The sequence below is a fragment of the Falco punctatus genome, assembly GCF_963210335.1.
Source record: "Falco punctatus genome assembly, contig: scaffold_22, whole genome shotgun sequence".
Lineage (NCBI taxonomy): Eukaryota > Metazoa > Chordata > Aves > Falconiformes > Falconidae > Falco > Falco punctatus.
The window spans coordinates 2,811,789-2,832,469 of NW_027660223.1; the positions used below are offsets into that span (position 1 = coordinate 2,811,789).

The 20,681-nt window shown below is 52.6% G+C and overlaps 2 protein-coding genes across 4 annotated transcripts in view; one reads left to right on the plus strand and one right to left on the minus strand.

The window, feature by feature from the left end:
* Window positions 1–7,059: 7,059 nt before the first annotated feature.
* The window catches only part of LOC308057528 (ribosome-binding protein 1-like), a 72,280-nt gene continuing 58,658 nt past the window's right edge, over window positions 7,060–20,681 (minus strand). Inside the window, exons 1-8 of one of the 3 annotated variants that reach the window (XM_080411612.1) lie at window positions 16,420–16,711; window positions 14,210–14,291; window positions 10,796–11,203; window positions 10,102–10,250; window positions 9,755–9,877; window positions 8,589–8,741; window positions 8,134–8,252; window positions 7,060–7,338 (exon numbers count right to left, since the gene is read on the minus strand). In XM_080411612.1, coding sequence (XP_080267738.1) covers window positions 7,125–7,338; window positions 8,134–8,252; window positions 8,589–8,741; window positions 9,755–9,877; window positions 10,102–10,250; window positions 10,796–11,183 — 1,146 coding nt within the window. In that variant the 5' untranslated portion in view covers window positions 11,184–11,203; window positions 14,210–14,291; window positions 16,420–16,711 and the 3' untranslated portion in view covers window positions 7,060–7,124. Of the gene's footprint in view, window positions 7,339–8,133; window positions 8,253–8,588; window positions 8,742–9,754; window positions 9,878–10,101; window positions 10,251–10,795; window positions 11,204–14,209; window positions 15,025–16,419; window positions 16,712–20,681 lie in introns of those variants that run through there. The other 2 variants (XM_080411611.1, XM_080411610.1) reach the window with 2 other exon arrangements.
* LOC308057529 (hydrocephalus-inducing protein homolog) lies at window positions 17,749–20,415 on the plus strand. The gene is made up of 4 exons (XM_080411613.1): window positions 17,749–18,084; window positions 18,189–18,361; window positions 18,875–19,073; window positions 19,935–20,415. Exons 1-4 carry the CDS (start codon window positions 17,878–17,880, stop codon window positions 20,250–20,252), a joined length of 897 nt encoding a protein of 298 aa, XP_080267739.1. The 5' UTR covers window positions 17,749–17,877; the 3' UTR covers window positions 20,253–20,415.

The window sequence follows — 20,681 nt, forward strand, 5'->3', positions numbered from 1 at the left end:
GTGTGACTGGGTGTTTTCATCCATAAAGAGATCTTCAAGACGTTGTCACAGGGAGTAGCTGACACATCCCATCTATCTATCTATGTCACTATGGTATCTAGGCACTGTATAATTTCACATTATAGCTGATTATGGAAAACATTTCCCTAGAAGACTGTTGGCCCTTTAGTAACACTAATGCCCTCTTTTGTGACATGCCCCGGGACTGTTACAAGAGCGGGGCTTGTCTGCACTAAGAAATTTACCATTAAAATTATACAGCCATTTCATACTGCATAACTCCCACTCGGGATGCTTTTCCAAAAGAGGCACTTTTCTGATCTTATTTGTGTTACTCAACTGGGGAAAGGCATTATTCTTTGGAATAATAATAGAGATCATGCCGTTACACCTACAGTACTTTAACTACGCTGATAACTGTTGTAACTTTTTTTCAAGCCAACAGACCTTTCTCAGTCTCTGTCATTCTCCATTCGTCCAGTACTGTGCCACAGGAGAAATTCTGGAAATCCAAAGAAACCTGCAATGACAGTCTGTAATCTGAGCTTCTGTGAGACCAGGCGTTTTGGGATTGGATTTGTCTCCTCCTGGACTAGACAGGAAAAATCTTCCCCAGCTGATTTCTGCTAATACCTTGATCTGTGGCCCATCAATGAGCAACTTATTACAAAACCTACATCTTTGTATTTCAAGGTGTTTTGCTTTGGTTGGATGTACTGTTCATGAAAAGATCTAGGTGCCAGAATCAGGCTTTCAACATGCATATTTGCAATGACAAATTCAAAATTCCCTTTCCATTGATGTTCTTGGAGGCATCTTCAGACTTGCTGCTGCAGTCGCTACCACTAAATGCCACTAAATCAGTAAATCCATTTATTGAAATAGTCATACAGAGCTGCAGCAATGACACACAAACTCAATCCAATTCAAAGCTCTTCTAAGCAGAAGGAAATAAAGATTCAGCTCTGTTCTCTGTGAAACTTGAGTAAAAAAGGGTGGAAGCTTATGGAAGTATATGGTAAAGAAAAGGCCATTCAGGGGACAATACAAATGAACCCTAGCAATAACTCAACAGGGACAAGAAGGTGAATGGTGTCCCACTCCTTTAGCAAAGCACTGAAAATACCTCTGGGATTGTCCAAGGCCCCTTGATTCAAGATATGTCTTTCCATCAGCTCTCTGAAATGCTCAGCAGTAACATCTGGAACCCCCATCCAATTATCAGATGAAATGCAGGAGGATCAAAGAGAGAGTTTCCCAGCTCTCCTGAGAACAAGCTGGAGCGTGGGATAATCAGCAGCTTCTGACTGCTGCTAACCACCTCTCACTCATTAGCATTTTCCCCCGGCCTCCCCACCTGCATGTGCAGTCCCCTCTGCCTCCAGAGTACCAAGGGCCCCTCCATGCGTGTTTCTCTAAACCTGCCTGTAACAGTCGCTGCCCTGACACATCCTACAAGTTTATAGCGGTCTCTTTTCTCCTCTCGCCATTAACTGGAGGCAACGCCTTTTGGGACATACTTGCACTGCTTGGGAGTGGGGATGAGGGCAACAGATGGGAGGGTTGGGGGGGGTCAGGAGCTCCAGGGATCCTGGTGCATCTCCAGACGGGTGACACCAGGCGAAGAAGGTCCCCCGTGGAGAGTCAGCCAATTCACGACAATCACACCAATATGGCTACGTGCCGTGCTCACTTTATTAAACAAACAGGTCGTATTTATAACTTAAACCGGCCGCCCACCCGACTTTACACACAGGTGATTGGATAAAAGACTCTGGCCATGTGGGCACCCGTGTCACATGCTGCAGGCACCTGATCAGAGTGTGCCAATGACTGTGTCGATTCTGCGGTTCCCAGGACTTGCTCTGCACCTGGCTTCTTGTTCGTGCATAGCTTGTTTTATTTCTCACACTGCTTGTTCCAAGGACAATTTAAAGTTGCTCTGCAGCTTCAACTAACAGGCCTTGGTTGTCCAACCTGGACAACGGTAACATATGTCCTCGGTCCTTTAAAAATCCCTCTACACCCCTCCAGCTTTCCTGTCAGTCCCTTCAGGTACTGGGAGCTGCTCTAAGGTCTCCCTGGAGCCATTTCTTCTCCAGGCTGAACAACCCCAACTCTCTCAGCCTGTCTGCACAGCAGAGGGGCTCCAGCCCTCTGAGCATCTCCACGGTCTCCTCTGGACTTGCTCCAACAGCTTCATGTCTTTCTTATGTTGAGGGCCTCAGAGAAGACACAGCACTGCACAGGGAGGGTCTCACGAGAGCAGAGCAGAGCAGAGCAGAGGGGGAGGATCCCCTCCCTCGCCCTGCTGGGGATGTAGCCCACGGCATGGTTGGCTTTCTGTGCTGCAAGCACACATTGCTGGGCCAAGTTGAGCTTCTCATCCACCAACACCCCACAGTCCTTCTCCTCAGGGCTGCTCTCCATCCATTCTCTGCCCAGCCTGTGCCTGCGCTTGGTATTGCCCCAGCCCACACGCAGAACCTGGCACTTGGTGCCTCTTTCCTACTTTCCGTTAGATCTAGAGATGTGGGTGACTTCCCTTCTACGGAACGTGCAGCAAGAGCACTATGTCAAATCAAGGTTCTCTCTCTTTGAGTTTCAAAATTTTTTCACAGATTGGTACTTGCATAATGGCTGCTTAGAAAAGAAATCTTTGCCCAGAGGAGCCTGCTGTGTGGCCCAGCTCCCAACGAGGTGTTCAGGCCTGGACATAACTTTTAATACCAAAGTGCAAACCACTTCTGTTTTGATGGAGTTCTAAGAGTTCCGACACCGTTTAGGTAACAGCATGAAACGTTGGCATGTGGCTGAACTCTGTTGATTCAGTAGCTGGTAAATATTCCCTGGCCAGCCTTCCAAAAGTAATCTGCCCAGGGGGATGCAGGAGGCTTGGCAGCAAGTAAAGCAGGGCTCTGCAGGGTAGGGGGGTGGTTTCTCATTGAACGTGTCCTCAGGGAGACTGACATGTTTGAAGCAAATGGGAGGCTGGTGGAACAGGTGCACACAGCCAGTGTGCATGTTGTAAATAGATGTTATGATTGCTAGCCTTAGGCTCTGTGTTAGCAATTACTATATCCAAATATAAAAACATTGGAAAATATCACAGCTGCACAACACAGGACAGCCCTGGGAAGCACAAAAGCCAGGAAACAAAACCAGTGCATTTACAGGTACCTTAACTCCGCATCTTCGTGTTACATGGTTTGCTGTTAGATGCTGGCAAAACAGAGTATATTACCTCTGGAAGAACTAAATTCTGCAGCAGAGTAATAGTGAGTGCTGCTTATCGTATGGAGCCTTTCCCTCTTTGTAGACAAGTCAGCTAAGAAGTTAATTGTATTTGTGATTGTTTTGCTAAAAATGGTCTGGCGCTGGAGGCTGTCCCAGTGTGCCTCCCCAGCCGAGGGCAAAGCTGTGTCTTTTTGCTACTCTAACGTTGTTCCTTGCTTGATAATACCGCTGTAATGGTACCCAGTCATTTACAAGCGGAGCTGCAACCCTTTGCAGCCTGGGGTCAGATGAGAAGATGCCGACAAGTGATGTTACAAGGTGGGACAAGTGCTTGCCCCTGTGTCTCTCTCACTTTCGTGCACTCTTCAGCCTTTGCCCTCAAGACTGAAGCCTTTTGGCCAGGAGGCTCCGTGAGGGCCATGGCTGCTTCTGGAGTGCCTTGTGCAGAATATGTAACAGATAATAAAAACGATTATTGGTAATGAATTATTTAAGATTTTGTTACTCCCCTATTTTCCTTTTTCCCGACGCAAAGTTTCCCTTACTTTCTGCTATGAGGTCCCCCTTTTTTTAACTTATTACTGTGAGATTCTGCCTTATTCCGTCCTGCCCCCCGCTTTCCATCGCGAGGCCTCCGGGCTTTTAATAGGATTTGGCAGTAACCTTGGTTTGCTCGATCTGCCCTCAAGATCGCTAGCGACCACCCCTTGGTCAGCAAACCCCCTTCCCAAGGTACCTTTTCCTCCTGGGGACTACGCTGCTCACCTGACGTCTCCATGCATCTTACCAGCCTCGGTGGCCACAAGCCAGCGATGCGCCACTGCTCCAGCGGCGTGCTCAGAGGCTCTACCTGGGAGGTGTCCTTTAAACACCCCTAAAAAACCCAAATCCAGCCACACCCCGGTGACAACAACAAAGCCACAAGCTCTACCTCCTGCACCAAGGGCTTCAGAGTCGAGAGGGAGCACCCACATCCTCGTGAGCACCCGCTGGCAGGGGCCACTGGGTTTCCTCTCTCACCTGAGGCTACCACCCAGCACGGTGCACCACCTAGGCTTCCCCCCCCACCCTCACACCCGGGGGGAGCAGGTTTGCAGGCGCTTGCCTGACCTGCAGCTGCTGCATCTGCCTCTCCAAGGCTGCCACTTTCATCTCCCAGCTCTTCCTCAGCTGCTCCTCTTGCTGCAGCACCTCTGACTTCTCAGAGAGCTCGTTCATCAGCTTGCCGCACCACTCCTGTAACCTGGCCACCTCAGCGTTTTGCCTGCACCAACAGAAGCAGCGTTATTCCAGCCCGCAGGCCAGTCAAGCATCCCTGGCGTTACCCGGGGGAACACATCCTCCTGTGGGCCTGATAACAGGGCTTGAAACATCTCAACGGTTGTGTTGGCCTGCTTCTCGGACATGCCTGGTCCTTCAGGGATGGGGTGGAAGGAGCTGACACATCAATTTCAAAAGCTCCGTTTCCATCACAGGAGACATTCCTTTCTCATGAAATAGAAGACGCAAGGGTCTGTGTTCCCAGACACAGGAGAAAGCACTCTAAGCAGCTGGAGTCTGCTCTGTAATTAATTGACCACTGTCAATCACCAGGCAGTAGGGGTGGTGGTGGTGGTGGGCTCTCAGCTTGCCATTCCCTCAGCCAGAATTCAGCAGGACCCCTTTTTCTTGCCTGACCAGAGACAGGTCATGCACATACCGCACAGCCCAAGTGTGATTTGCACATCCCTTCTCCATCATGACCCCCAAAGCTGCAGTGCTGGGGGGACAGGACACGTGTCTACCCAGTCCTGCCTGCGTGGAATCTCTGGTGTGTCTAATATAGAGGCTGAGCACACGCAGACTTCTCTGGGAACAAAATGGAGGCGGGTCTGGCCTTCATCCCCCTTCCTGGCCTTGGTTCTTCACACACCCCAGAGGTACCAAGTACTCTGGGGGCCTTGTCCCCCCACCAGCTCCTCAAATGCCACTGATGTCAGCGCCAGGCTCAGCAGCTTTATTGTGAGGAGGCAGGCACCAAGCTGTGACGTGGTCTCTGCCATTTCCCAATAAACCAACTTGAAATAAAAAAAAAAAAAAAAAAGAAAAATTATTTAAAAAGAAGAAAACCTGGGGAAAAAAGGGTGGTTTTGTGTGGAGTTTCAAAAGGAAAGCCACAAGAAGGGGAGAGTGAAGGCAGTGCCCAAGGACCTCCACCACACAGCACCCGCAGGGACAGAATTTCAGGGGTGCGCTGAGGCTTAAGAGAGCAGGAGCAGCCTGCGCTGGGCTGGCGAGGCTGTGCTGCTGTGCCCTGTCCCCACGCTCACGCTGCTGTGCCCTGTCCCCACGCTCAGCCTGACCCCATGGCAGGGGACCTCGGGGTGCAGCCAGTGTGAGGACACTCGTGGCTGGAAGGGAAGGCTTCTCTCCTTTGCGTATCTTGGAGAAAAAACAGAGGGGATGGCTGTTTGCAGCACAGCAAGCAAGGCGGGGAATAAAGGATCTGCTCCCGGCCACAGCAGGGTCCTTCTTCAGTGACCCCAAACACCTGGCTGGCTTGCAAACTTAATAAAAAATTAGTAAATAATAACCGGGAAAATGAAGCAAGGATAAGCTCTTTTCACTACATCATTGTAAATGCATCGACACCCAGAAATACACAAAAAGATACGTGCCAAGAGCCACCCATCAAAGAGAGGCTTCCTTCCATGCTGGGTCTCACTTTCACACTTCTTGCACTCCAACAAACAAAAAAACCCCAAAACAAACCAAAAAAAGTAAAAAAGAAAGAAAAAAAATAATTTCACCAGTTGATGTACAAACAGAGTCTTCCCTTTTCACAGATCTGTGGGTTCTGCCTGCCCCGATGTGGTCGGTGCGGTGCCCTTGGGAACAAACGGTAGTTGTACAAAACAGTATGAAGATTTTCTTACAAACATATGCCTGCAGTGTTTACTGGTTGGGTTTTTGTGTTTGGTTTTTTTTTTAAGTTTCAAAACTAGGTTTTAGGTCACAAATGGCTTGCAACTTTTTTCTACAGTAAATCAGGCATATATTTTTAGTTTTAGTTTTAGGAATGTGTAAGGCATTTTGGCAAGCTGACAGTAAGGTCTAGGTCACAGACTCATCAAGCTGAAGTCCCTTCCTTCAAACTGTCCTCTTCCCCCTGGAGAAGGAAAAGAGAGGTGGGTTACTCAACTGGGTCTCAACCTTATTCTCATGGCAGCTCAAGCATCAAAGCGTTTCACAGATGGGCCAGGTCCTGCCTTTTGAGAAGGGAGAACCATGACCACCATCTCCTGTGCTCCCAGAGCTTCCCAAAAGCCACCCAGATGGTTTCTGGCAGCAAGTGCCACCTTGTCTCCGGTTTTCAACTGCTGCCTGACAGGCGCTTCCCCCTGCCCTCCACCAGCACCAAGGGGAGGGATGGCTGCGGCCACCACCAGTACCGTTTCCTGAAGCTGTTCTTTACACTTCTTCATTCTCCCTTTGGCCAGTTGGTCCTGGGTAACCTTCAGCCGCTCCTGTAGTTCGCTTGCTGCCTGGCCCCGGTTCTTTCTTTTTTTTTTTCCTAGTTTTTCCTACATGGGAGTCAAAAGAAGGCATCTGCCTGAGTCTCCCTTGGCCGTCTGGTGACACTCCCCCCTCCAAAACATCTCGGGTCACCTCAGGTCTCCACTGAGCTGCCTCGGTAGCCACATGCCAGCGATGCGCCACTGCTCCAGCGGCGTGCTCAGAGGCTCTACCTGGGAGGTGTCCTTTAAACACCCCTAAAAAACCCAAAACCAGCCACACCAAGGGCTTCAGAGTCGAGAGTGAGCACCCACATCCTCATGAGCACCCGCTGGCAGGGGCCACTGGGTTTCCTCTCTCACCTGAGGCTACCACCCAGCACGGTGCACCACCTAGGCTTCCCCCCCCACCCTCACACCCGGGGGGAGCAGGTTTGCAGGCGCTTGCCTGACCTGCAGCTGCTGCATCTGCCTCTCCAAGGCTGCCACTTTCATCTTCCAGCTCTTCCTCAGCTGCTCCTCTTGCTGCAGCACCTCTGACTTCTCAGAGAGCTCGTTCATCAGCTTGCCGCACCACTCCTGTAACCTGGCCACCTCAGCGTTTTGCCTGCACCAACAGAAGCAGCGTTATTCCAGCCCGCAGGCCAGTCAAGCATCCCTGGCGTTACCCAGGGGGAACACATCCTCCTGTGGGCCTGATAACAGGGCTTGAAACATCTCAACGGTTGTGTTGGCCTGCTTCTCGGACACGCCTGGTCCTTCAGGGATGGGGTGGAAGGAGCTGACACATCAATTTCAAAAGCTCCGTTTCCATCACAGGAGACATTCCTTTCTCATGAAATAGAAGACGCAAGGATCTGTGTTCCCAGACACAGGAGGAAGCACTCTAAGCAGCTGGAGTCTGCTCTGTAATTAATTGACCACTGTTAATCACCAGCCATTTCAGACTTTCTACAAAAAGAGAGTGCCAAATTCTTCCCCTAGCTCCTGGTTGCTCTGTATGCACCAGGCAGGTCTCGGTTCTCTGCAGCACCACTCCCATCTAAGAGCCAGCGACATTTCTTCTGAAGCTGGTGAGCACAAGCTCTCCAAAGTGTGGAGAAATGCTGCAGCGTCTTCTGGTCCCCTCTGCCCCCTCCGCTAGCATCAGCACAGGTGACTCCAAAGCAGAGAGGGCTTCCCCTGCCCTTCCACTTGGGAAAAGCATCCTTGTTTCCCCTGCCAGGCCCACAAAAGCCATTTGGCAATCTCTTCCTCACTCCCTCCTCTACCTCCAGCTAGCTGGGGCGTCTGTAGAAGCACCCTCAAGAAAGGGGGTGGCCAATCATGATGGACAGCCACCCCCAGGGCTTGCCAGAGGGCGGCCCCAGGCTCTGCCCCCCACCCCCACCCCTAGTCTTACTTGCTCTCCATCTGACTTCTGATCTGGCAGAAGGCATCGCTCAGGATGGAGTTCTCCTGCTGCAGGCGAGCCAGCTGCGTGTCAGGGCCATTCTCCAGCTGCTCCTGCAGGGTGCGGATCTAGGGAGAGACCAACAGGGGTTAATGCCGCCGCTGCCAGCCCCTCAGCTCTCCCCTGAGGAGCCCACTCCATGGGCAAGAGGGACTGGCAAGGAAGCCACAGCGAGGTGTCTGCTGATGCTGACAGCCCCTGCGGCTGCTGCATCCCGTGAGGATGCTCCCACATCCCTCTTCTAGCGTGAGCACCACGGCTCAGGAGCACTGCGGGGCTCTCGCCCCTCCCCGAGGCTCTGGTCCCCTCGTCCACCTCGGTCTTCTCCAAAAGACCAGGCAGCTGCCACCGAGGGCCAGCCGGCAGCCAGCGGAGGAAGCTGCAGAGCACCGCGTGGGGCTCACCTTGCCCTGCAGCTGCTGCGTTTCGCTGACATGGTCCTGGTAGCTGGCCTGCATGCGTGCCTGCACCGCTGCCATCTCCTGCTCGCGGGCCAGCAGCTGCTCCTTCAGCTTGCCCTCCAGGGTTGTCGCCTTGGCCCGCTCGGCCGCCAGCTCCTTCGAGGAGAGAAGCCACCCGGTCAGTCCTCAGCCTAGGAATTTCCCTGCTTTAAGGGGACTCGAACCAAGTGGCCTCCTAGCTCAGAAGACTTTAAGAAGTGTAACCCTTTCGGCGCTGCCCCCAGGCTCAGCTACACCGTCCGCACTTACATTTCCTCCTGCATTAAGCTTTGGGCTCAGTGGCCACTGGATGCCACTGTTGTTCCACATTGGGCCAGCTAAGAGACAGGAGTGAGGGCCTGGAATTTTATTCCCCTCCCCGGCCCCAGGATCAACATCATCACATCAAGTTTGCGGCAAAGCAGGAAAACTAAAAAAAGAAAACACCCCCACAAATCAAACACAGACTCCCCCTCCGCCCCCTGCCAAGGCAGGGATGCTCTCTTGGCCGGCTGGGTGATGCCGTGCCGCTGCCCTGGGCTGCCTGCACAGGCCGGGGTTTAGCGCAGCACTCAGTGCACAGGGTGGCTTCGTCCTCTCCTCTCCTGCCTGCAGGCAGATGGACCTGCTGCAGCAGGGTCCTGGCGGCTGCGGGGCAGGAGGTGCTGAGCACGACGCGCCGGGGGTCCCTTCTGACTTCAACACCCAACGAGAGGTGGAGGCAAGGGGCTGAGTCAGGCAAGGGGGCTGTAAATAGCACCAGGCTCCTTAAAAAGGGACTGTTCAACACCTTCTCAGCTCAGGGGCTCTGCCAAGAGATGAGAAGGGCTTTACTGTCCTCCGTAGAGCAGCAGAAAGCTGCAGTCTCTTACGGGCACGGCTTTAGCCCGCTCCTGCTGCGGCTGCCAACAGGGCACGTGCCTCCCCGGGCTGGATCAGGCCCAGGAGAGGAGCTCAGGTGGGCATCTCCTCCCCTTTTTGGGGAGAAAACAGCAAATGGATGAAGGGCCCAGAGAACCCCTGGGCTTCACCTCCAAGGGCGGGTAAGACGCGGGGAGAGGGAGGCACACGGCGAGCCGTGAGGCGCAGAGCCTGTGCCAGGCGTGCCGGGAGGGCTGCGCGGCACTTACCTGACTCAGCTCCTCCACCTTGTTTCTGGCAGCGGCTGCAGCCTCCTGCTTAGTGGCGAGCTGCTTCTCCTTCTCCTCCAGCTGGCGTTTCAGGACAGTGACAGGGTCACCCTTCTGCTTGGCCTGCCGGCACAGGGTGGCACATCAGCGGGGACCACCACCTCCGCATCCAACCCCTCCACCCCACACGCACAAGGTCCTGCCCTCTGCTGCAGGGAAAATTCAGCTCCCGTCTCTAAGGCTGACCCTCGGGGGACAGCCTGCCCGAAAACGGGCTGCCTTCGCCCCTCCGCACCCCCGGAGGCTTGGCCCAGCCCTGGTGGACACGACGCTGCTGGCAGCCCTACCGCGTGCCAGGTGTCCTGGACGATGCCCGCTTTCTCCGTCAGGATCTCGATGAGCTGCTGGGCCTCCCCCTCGCTGAACACCGTGCTGCTGACTGTGGACACAAGCGTCTTGTAGGGCAGGTAGAGGGGCCCATCCGAGTCCGCAGGTGCTGGGGAGGAGAGAGGAGGGGTTGGGAGCGCTTGAGCCAACGGCAGGGCTGAGTAGCATCACCTCAGTTGACTTCAACCCCATAACTGCTATTTCACGCCAGCAACCGCCCAGATTTCCACAGCCAAGTTTGATACCTCTCTAACTGAAAGCAACGTGACGAGCGCTGGGGACGGCGCCCACCACAGACAAGTGTTCCCTGAGCCAGCTGCCACCTCTGCCTGGCTCTGCTACTGCTCCTGCCGCCCTGCCACCGCCCTCCATCACACTGAGCGATTCCAGACGGAGCTGGGCACGCTTTGCTAAAGCCAGGGAGCAGAGACATGGTGGGCATCAGAAGCTGGACTCCATCGTGACACAGCCTCGCTGGGGGACTGTCGCTCCACGCAGCGGTGCCAGTGATGCAGAGCAGCAAGGTCATCTTCTGCCTTTCACCAGGCAGGTTCGTTCCAGCTCTTTGCTAAGGGAACGAGATGACTCCAGCCCTTCTCCGATCCCTCTGCCGGCTTACCCGACGGGGATATATGCAGAGGAACTTGGCCTTACCTGGCTCGCTCTTCTTCTTGGATGCAGCCACCTTCTTGACAGGTCCATTATGCTTCTGCTCCTCATGGGCTGGAAGAAAATTGCTTTTCTTTATGGTGACAGAGCTGACCACTGGAGCACTTTGGTGCGCCTCTGGGACCTGTCCATTAGGTTTCTCTTGATTTTTCTTTCCTTTTCCTTTTTTCTCAACAGCTTCCTCTTTCTTCTTTTTCTCTTTTTCCTTCTGCTGAGTCTTCTTAAGCCCTTTGCCTTGCTTGGCCAAGGCTTCCTCAGAAGGACGGAGGACCTTCTCCACGAAGGTGAACACCAGGAAGATCCCAATGGTCGATACCAGCATCAAACCTCCAAAGAGCACAACCTTCAGCATCTGAGGGTCATAGACATCCATCCTGCCTTATTCTTCTGTGCCTGCAAGACACCAGAACAACAGTTAGTGGGGAAAACAAAGAGGCGCAACGGCCTCTCTGTGAGCAGCGAGTTTCCTATGTCCATCTGTGTTGTGTGGGCAACCTGCTGACACCCCCCGCCCCCTCCCAGGTTTGCGCTCCTCCACTGCGCTGCCTGCGCATGGTGCTCCAGCCGCACTGCAGGGGCTGCTTGCACTGGCTGCAGCAAACTCCAGAAGAACCAAAGAGGGGGAAGAAAAAAGCAGGGATGCAATCAGAGACAGCCACGAGCAAAGTGCCCATGCCATGTCCAATGGGACGCTTTTGCACGACCCTGGGCAATACCTGCAGCCCTGCGGCAGTAAGAGAGCCCGTTTCCAGACTGCCTGGTGCAGTTTGGCCAAGCCCTGGGCTCTCCCTGGGCCACCTGGCCTTATCTCTGCACCCAGGCGCAGGTGGAAGTGCATCCAGGGTCTCAGCTTTGGAATAAAACACCCCCCTGGAAGGGGAAAGCATGCACGGGAGAGCTTTCCCCAGCTTTGCAACAGCCCTGGCCGCCTCCCTTTGCCACCCGCACCCTGCAGCACTGCTGGCCTCTGCCCAGCCTGGCAGGGAGGACACACAGCGACCACATCCCACTGGGTCGCTGCTCCCAGCCTCCAGTGATGAGAACCACCCCAGCAATGATGCTACAGACGCCACACAGAGAACCAAGACGCTACCATCTCCTTGCAATGCAAACACCAGGAAAAGGCCTAAGTTCAAGCCAAAAAAAAGCAAAAGCGTGGTCATTAACCATCTCATCTCCCCAGCAGATGCCCACAGGAAGAAACGAGACTTGCAAAGGGAGCACTGGATGTGGTGCTTCTCTTTCCACCTCTGCTGTTAACTGGCGGGCATCCGTTCCCACCCTCCTCTCCACGCTCAGGTTCTCCACCCATAACACACGGAGCCGCAACGGAGACTGTACTGCCTGGTCTGAGACCTGGCAGGCAGGGTGCAGCCCCACGCGGAGGAAGATGCTGCTGCCTCCACTCTTCTTAATCGCTAACCGAACCCCGTCCCGAGTCTGGAAGCCAGTCTTCCCCGCTGTCCCACTCGTGCGTTTCCCCCATGGGCATCACCTCCACGTGGCTCACAACCCCCCCGATGCTGCAGTCAGGCAGTTCATCTGCGCAGGGGCACTCCCCAGGAGGTGCCAGGCTGCGCTTTCTTGTGATCAATGCATCAAGCCCTCGGCTATCAGAAGTTCCCATCCCCGCGCTTAACTGTAAACATCATTGAATTTCCTCTTTAAGAGGTTGTGGGCTGGGGACGGAGGGAGTGGTTGGAAAGGGAGGAGGCAAAAATAAGAATAAAACTAAGGAGATCAGCATCTTTTCAAAACCTCAGTGCTCACAGGGAGAGACCTCAGAGCCTTTCCCTTTCTCACAGCCGACAGTGGCGAACTCACTCACAGCCGAATCTGCACTGGTGCAGCCAGGGGGTGACAGTGCAATGGAAACGTCGTCTCCAACCCCCAGGGGGGTTGTTGAGGGCTGTTTCAATCAGCAGCCCAGCTCTCCCTGCCCGCCTCGCCAAGCATCCCAGACAAAGCAGCAGAGAGCCGGCAGGCGGGCAGGCTGCCAACGCCAGCTGGAACCAGCCTCCCTCCGGCAGGACCAACTTTCTACACCAGGGCACCGCGCGAGATCCCAGCTGATACTACAGGCATCGCTATCCTGGTCCGTCCCGGTTGTTTGGGATTTCAGCGGCCTCAGCCGGCTCCATCCCAGCACAGCTGGTGCCAGCCCCCTCCCTCCTGACAACGCAGCATCACTTTGGGATGGTCCCCATCGGGACAGAGGGATTATTCCTAACCTGCAGGGTGAAAAGGGATGGATTTCCTCTTCCTGGCAGGAAACAGAAACGAGGGTCCAGAGAACATGTACCCACGTCCTTCTGCTGGCTTTAGGGCCAGACCAATGTGCCCCGGAGCTGAACGGGGCGGAGCTGAGCGCCCTGCATTCCTCACCTGGCAACCCCAACAATGCGCTGGTACCAACAGAGCTGCTGACCTCACACTGCCACCACGTCAGACTTAGATCAAAATTCGCCACACCAGCTTAGGGCAAGGGCGTCACTGACGGCTGGCAAATGCTCTCCAGCCCCGTCAGCTGCTCCCGCCACCTCCCAAAGCAGCTGGATGCTGGACTGGCCTTTGGTTTTTGGTTGTGGATGGCTGGGTTTTTTGAGATACTAGTGAGAGATGAGAACTTCACAAGTGAAATGCCCCGTGATGCAGCTCAAATGAGCTCTGGCTAAAACTTACACTGTCTGACTGAATTTTAGAGGCACTAGAACTGTGCGCAGGACAAGAGCAGGTTTTGCAGTGTCTGTGACACCATAGCTGTGCCACGCAGAGCAGCACATCTGCACCATACAGGCTAGAAACCATTAGATTCCTTCTAGAGCTGCTGCTGTGGCAGAGGACGTTCAAGCCTGTGTCTGTTGAAAGACACGATCTCAAACATCCTGTGCAACAGTAGTAATTAACAATGCGCTTGATTTAGGGATGTGGTTGTGATTACTCATTTCAAAGGGCATTGCATCTCCACGTGGAGAAGCAAAGTTCTGTTCAGCCTGTCAGACACCGTTAACCAAGGAGTAAACATGTTGCTGCAGCATTCAGAGATTTCATGCTCAGTCGGCGTGGCTTGTAGCCAGAGAGCGCTGACCCCCTTCAGTTCCTCCTGCTGCACTGGGCCAAAATCTCACAGCCTGCAAGACAGACAGGATCGTTGTGCAGCAGTGCCAGCCTTCACACGACAGCTGGCCAGTGGACTGGAACTAGCCAGGGAGGCTGTGCTGCACAGGTGGAAGTTAAAAAAAAAAAGAAATCCTGAAGAAATTCAGCTTTTCTCCACATCAGATGGGCTTGGGTTGGGCTCCCTGATCTCCAAAAAAAGAATCCATTGTTGACCCCTTGGAGCAGCAAAGCCTTTCTGGTCTCTACAGCCCAGATTCTCACTCTGATTCTTCCACCCACCTCTCCAGAGCCAGCGGGAGCTGAGTCAGCCATTGGAGCCTGCCTGCGTGTAGCTTCCTCACCCGCCATACCCAGGGTAGCCCTAGAAAGGAGAGATGCGCTCCTGAGAGAGCCTGCAGTGAAAAGGGGAACAGTCTGAGCACGGATGTAGTGAAAACGTTCTCCCCGGTATTTCTGCATTGCTATTTGGCGTGTAGCCAGATGTCTGCTCTGACACACGTCAGAGAAAACCATCCAAATGCCTAAGCCAAGGCAGGGCTTACCTGCTTGGTGACCCGATTGCCTCTTCTAATGTTACTACCAAGTACATTTGATTGATTACTAGCATGCTGGAATGCCACATTGAGCGTTTTGCCTCTTTTTTTAGGCATAAAGCATGAATGCCAAGCAAATGGGCCAGAGGACCTGACCCGAGCTTGCATTGCTGAGAAGCCAGGAGGCTCCCTGGTCGTAGCTTTTGAAGCACGTCCCGTGTAGATGTCATGCAGTGCCACAACTCTACAGGCATTCCTGCAGGAGCGGTCTGCAAACTAGGACCATGCGTGGCAATCAGTTAGCTGAGGGGAATGTGCTCGAGCTTGTCTAGACAACAATTAACATGATGAGGCATGTTTGCAGAGCACAGGGGAGTGGGAGACGGATGGAGCCAAGGATGGCGCCAAGGAAAGGTAACACCTTGCTGTTGATTGCTGGTAGTTAACCACCAATCGAGGATTGCCTAGTATGTAATTCTTAGCTTAAAGAACCAATCTGTTTAAAGCACGCAGCTTCTGAAAACATATATAAACTCATGATTGTGTATAATAAATCGGCAACTTGCTTGCATCAAGCTGCGTCCCGTCTCTTCATTCGCCGCACATTCCATGTTTTAATAGATCAGTTATGTAAAGCAACCATTCTAGGCAAGGGTTTCACTAACTGCTGGGAAGCTGTCTGGTAGAATAAAGCACATTTTGGAGATGTAGCTCCTATGTACAAATGACCCTCAACAAATCAAATCTAAGGATTTCTCTTGGTTTATTAATATTTGCATTGGTTGTCCAGTAGCCCAATACTGTCCCCAATGGATTAACGCTAAAGGTCTCCAAAAATGTTGGTCCAACGCTGCAAAGTGACAATGTATCATGGGATGAAAGGGGGGTGGGGGTGGGGGTGTGAGAACAAACTGGTTCCTGTTCTTAATTTTCTGAGTTGTAAAAAGCAAAATTCAGTCAGTCTTTTTGAGGCTGACGTGCAGAATTAGACTCTATAACTCGAAAGTTATAAAGTAGGTATGTTTATTGCGCGCAGATGCACGGGGGATCGCTCCTCCACAAGCGTGCATGCCCGAAGTGACGAACCATCCTACATTTATACAATGAAACAAATGAATATTCAATTAACGCCTATACATATTCGTTACCTAAACCCCGCTTCGTACGTTAATTTAGCTTATCAGTCCGTTTGCTGGAATGTGGTGGTCTTGCAGGTTTGTAGGTGATTCATGTTCTTGTGACCATCCCATCTTCTCCAGCAAGGAGACTTAGCACTCCCTCCCTCTAGATAGCATTGGAATATCTCTCATCCTTTTCTCATTCTTTTTTAAATAGCCCCTTTGTTAGAGGAAGAAGGGCAGGCGTCTCCCCATCTCCCCTTTTGTTAGAGGAAGAGGGGCAGGCGTCTCCTCAAAACTGTAGTTGTCTCCTCAGAGCTGTGTGCCTATGTGACCAGACACCGCACCCATGACCAGTCACCATACCCACATTCCTGGGCAGACATATGCAATCACAGTCGGTGTCCATTGTCCCCATTTCACACTATTTCTCCATATCAGAGGCTGCTGGTCAAATGGCCAAACTCAGAAACAGTTTCCCCTGTAACCACTTTATACAAAACTGAAAACCTGTAGTGAAAGTTAGGCTAAAACAACCTGTTGGCACAAAAACTGGGTTAAATTCTTAGTGCTAGCAGTTGCAGAGCAGTACTAATAAAGGCTAATCCTGAAGTGAAACAGACATAAAATAGACACATTTTTCTGGGAAATAGTCCTAATCCACTCTTGTAAACTCACGGTGCAGTAATAATATTTAAAGGTTCACTTGTTCTAAAGGTTCAATGTTCTTGTTATGAAGTGCCTTGAGTTCTCCTTCAACCTGAGGGATTCTATCAACTACTTTTCTGTTGACATAGTTTAATTTAGAACTACCTTCATTTCTCTAATACACACTTACTAGCGGGTCAGATGCTTCTGAGGCTTCTACAAATGCAGATACTTCTATCAGAGTGCTCCAGTTCTATGGGTAGTACAGTGAAAAGAAACCACATCTCAAAAAGTGGTATTCTCAGCCTCAGGCTTTGGTCACTTGGTCCATTTGTTCATAATCACTATTGATCTAACTTGGTAGAACCAATCAGCCTGACTAATATGGCTTGATCTGGGCTTTTTGTCTGTTAGCTTCTTTACTTCTGTAGAAATGCATGGAAATATCACCTAGACAGTCTGACCTGAAATTGAAATGCCTTTTGTATTTCCAGGTGGAGACCTGCCTGGGAGATGCAGGGGGCTGAAGGGCCACAGATGTGTGAACTTGAGCAGATGATGGGCAAGTGAGTCCTGGAGGAGCAGGGGAGAGACGGAGCTGATCTTCCTCCCTGGTGGGTGCCTTGGTGGCCAGAGCCATGTGCTGCTTCCAGCCTGAAGGTCACTTGGAGCAGCTTGTGTCCCCCCGCCACATCTCAGCTTCGCCACCTACGAAATGAACTTTATGGTGTTTTTTAAAAGTGCTTTGAGCTCTACAGGTGGACTGAACAAGCAATTACTCTGCTGATGGTTTTGTAAAACATTCATCCGTTTGTAATATTAGTAAGGCCTTATGATTCGACCTGCCGATATGGGGGCGTGGGGGATCTGCAGAGGAATGAAAATGGAAATTCTGTTTCCCCGTCCTCAATGCTGGACAAAGTCTGCCTGAAAAAGTTGCCATTGTAGCTGCTGGCGCATTTCTATTTTTAACATAGCTTTTTTTTTCAGTATTAGAAATTAAGTTCTCCTCTTCATGGGAGCTCTGGAGAGCTAGTGGTATTTTGACAACCCAAGCAAATGAAATCAAAACAGTTCAAAAACCAAAAGAGGATCTTTAGTCAGGCTGCTGCATGGCCTTGGGTTTCTGTTTGTGCTTTTTAACCCTTTAACTCCCAAATCTGCTCCATACCCGAGGGAAGGGACGTTTTTTTTTAAATTCAGCATTCCTCTTGGGAATGAATCCTCTCTATTTCCTTCCCTCAGACCTTGAGCTAACCTGTGAAATACAAGGCAATCTCGTGACTGTTTTGGAAGACAAAAGCTAAACTATTTTTAAAAGCTCTTTCCAAGAGCATTTCTTTCTACCCTGCAGGGAAGGAAACCCAACAAAGAAAGGGGGAGAACCCACGTGCCTGCAGTACCTCTGTTTTTCCAGGCATCTTTGAATTTCTAATTTGTAAAATGCTCTTTAAGTGGCCTGTGCATCATCACGTGTCTGGGCTGCAGGCACCAAGTACAGGGGTGGACATCAAAGTAACGCAAGGATGGAGACACATAGCACCCAGTGTGCCCCTGAAAATGATCCTTTTTCTTGGCCTGCTTGTTGGAACATGGTCTTGCAGTGCAGCCTCCCGCTGCCAGGACATGGCGCTTTCCTTGGTGTGGGATGAAGGCGACGGTCTCCTCTGCAGCCTTCTCCCCTTTTGCGGACAGGTACAAGGCACTGGACTATCCCAGCAACTGTGAGACGATAACCATCCTCAACGTCACCCCCTTGGAAGTAGAGGCGCATTTCTCCTTTGAGCGCGATCTCAAGGCGGACACGTTCCTTGTAGAACCTCCCAGCATGAGGCTGAAACCGAACGAGAAGCAGGTAGGGGACAGCAGGTAGGGCAGGCACTGGTGTAAGTGCCCAGGAGCCATTCCTCCTGCTCACTGAGTGCTCTTCTGTATTTCTTGTTTCGGGGACGGGGCTAGAAGCTGAGCATTTGGGCGTACCCCACTTCAGCTGGTCTGGTGGAAGACAAGCTCGTCTGCCGCATTAAGGAGAACCCAGAGCCGGTGGTCTTCCCCCTGTGCTGCCAGGGGGTGAAGGTGGAGCTGAGGGTCAGCCCCAAGCACGTGCATTTCAACAGGCTGCTTCTGCACAGGTCAGTCATCCCGCGGCCCCTCTGCTGGGGACGGGTGCTGTCGGTGAGCTCCCCTTCAGCCTCTCTGGCTGGCTGCACGGCCCTTCAGGCTGGATGTTGGGCTGGCGTCCCTCTTTCTGCCAGCAGTTCCCGGTCTCTTGCTCACCGTTCCTTGCTGGCTTGGTTCTCTCAGGACAGCCGCAAGCTCTGTAGCCCCCCAGCAACGTGGTGCAATGGGCATCTTGATTCATTTGTATCTCGTCTGCTGGTTCGGAGAGCAGTGCAGTTGCTCCTCCTTATGTCCCTTCTGTTGGATACACCGTTAGCACCCAGCCCTTCCCCAGGACCTCACCTCTGAGACTTGTGACACAGAGAAGACATTTAACTAATGTTATGGATACTATAAATACTGGATGTGTATAGATAAAGATATATATATAAACTAATGCATAGGGCTGCTCCAAGATGCATTCAGTTGCAAGGCCTATCCTGACCATCGAGCAGCTGGTGCAGGGTGTCTTTCTGCCTCTGCAGGGAGGACAGCAAGACCCTGGTCCTGCGAAACAGCACCCTGCTGCCTGTGGCCTGGCGGCTCTGTGGGCTGGAAAACCTGGGCGAGGACTTCTCCGTGTCACAACGTGAGGGCATCGTTGGTCCGCGCACGGAGTTTGACGTGCATCTGTATTTCAAGCCCACAAAGGCTCTCAACATTGAGAAGAAGATCCGACTGGAGGTGAGGGGGACTGTGCCCTCCCTGGCAGGGCAACGAGATCTTTGGGGTGGAGGCTGTGCTTGAAGGGTTCCCTGCAAAGAGGGGGACAAAGGATGAGCCTTCCCGAGGTTCCTTTCTACCCGCATAGCCGGGGGGGCAGGCCCTTAGCGGCAAGGAACTTGCTCTTATAGCTGAGCTTCAGGGGGCATGTGTGCTGCCAGGCCAGGAAGAGCTGCACCTGAGGGACACAAGGCTGCTGTGACCCCAACTTCTGCTGCCTCAGCCTGGGTTCACCAGAGCACATGGTGCATCCCTGAGCATCTGCGTCAGCCCAGACAACCAGGCGCTGTGTCCTGAGCCCGCGTTACAGCCACCTTGCCGCTGTGCATGGTTGAATGCTGTTGTTTGGTTGTCCAGACCTCGGCGTGCTCCCTGCGCCCATGCTGGAGCCTGTCCGGGGCTCTTAACGGAGAGCAACAAGCTGTCACCCTGGGCTTTTGTTCCCCGTGGTTTGGGGGCTGCACTTCAGTGAGGATGCTGGGTGATTGAAGGGGAGAGGGTTGACGGTCAATGCCACCTGCTCTGGGACACCTCACAATTCTTGAGATTGTTTTTCCATCGCTGTGTCTCCCCGGGTGCTTCCGTGGCAGCACTCCCTGCTGAAGGAGTGCCGAGCTGGGCTGGTAGGGCTTCTTACTGCAGCAGCATCTCGCTGGGTCAGCCCGTGAGATGAGCAGGTTGGGAGAGTTTGGGAATCCACAAGTGCTTGTCAAGCAGGGGAGGCCATGGTGGAAGCAGCCAGCAGAGACAAGGACTCGTATGTTGTCTACCAAAAGAATTTAAGAGAACGGTCTAAGCACTGTTCGTTTCTCGCTGCCTCAGGTTTCAGATGCAGAAAACATCCTGGGGATTGTCCAGACCGAAAATATCCTCGTTTCTGCAGAGGGCTATGATGTTGCTCCAATCATCAACATTCCTAAAGGTCAGTGGACGCCCCAAAATAAAGCAGTCTGGGTGCGTTGCCTTGCCTTGGCAGGTGAGCAACCAAAGCGCTTGGGATGGGGTAGCATGCAAGCGTGGCCCGGTCACATAAAGCGCGTATCCTGCAAGTTGAGTGGAGTGAAGGGCTGTCAGGGCACAGCCAGCCTCGAGTCTCTCGCCCCTGAGCTTTGCAGTGTGCAGGTTGGTCTGGGGGCTTAGAAACCACAGCGATGTGAGCGAGCAATTGGCAGCTCCTGAGGGCTCAGCAGGGCACATAAAGTTGTTGGATCAGTGCTTGGAAGCAAGAAGACAGAAACCCAGCTCCTCACCTGCTAAACCCTGCAGATATTCTCCGAGTAAGAAGAGCAAGGGCAGCAAAGTAGCTAAAGCAAATTTCCAAGAACAGAAACTTCCTGAGAAGGGTTTTGGGCTGCCTGAGAACTCCAAGTGTCATAGAACAGTTTGGGTTGGAAAGGACCTCAAAGATTGTCTTGTCCCAACCCCCCTGCCATGGGCAGGAACACCTTCCACTAGCCCAGGTTGCCCCAACCCCCGTCCAACCTGGCCTTGAGTGGGGCAGCCACAGCTGCTCCGGGCAGCCTCTGCCAGTGCCTCGCCACCCTCACAGTGAAGAATTTCTTCCCAACA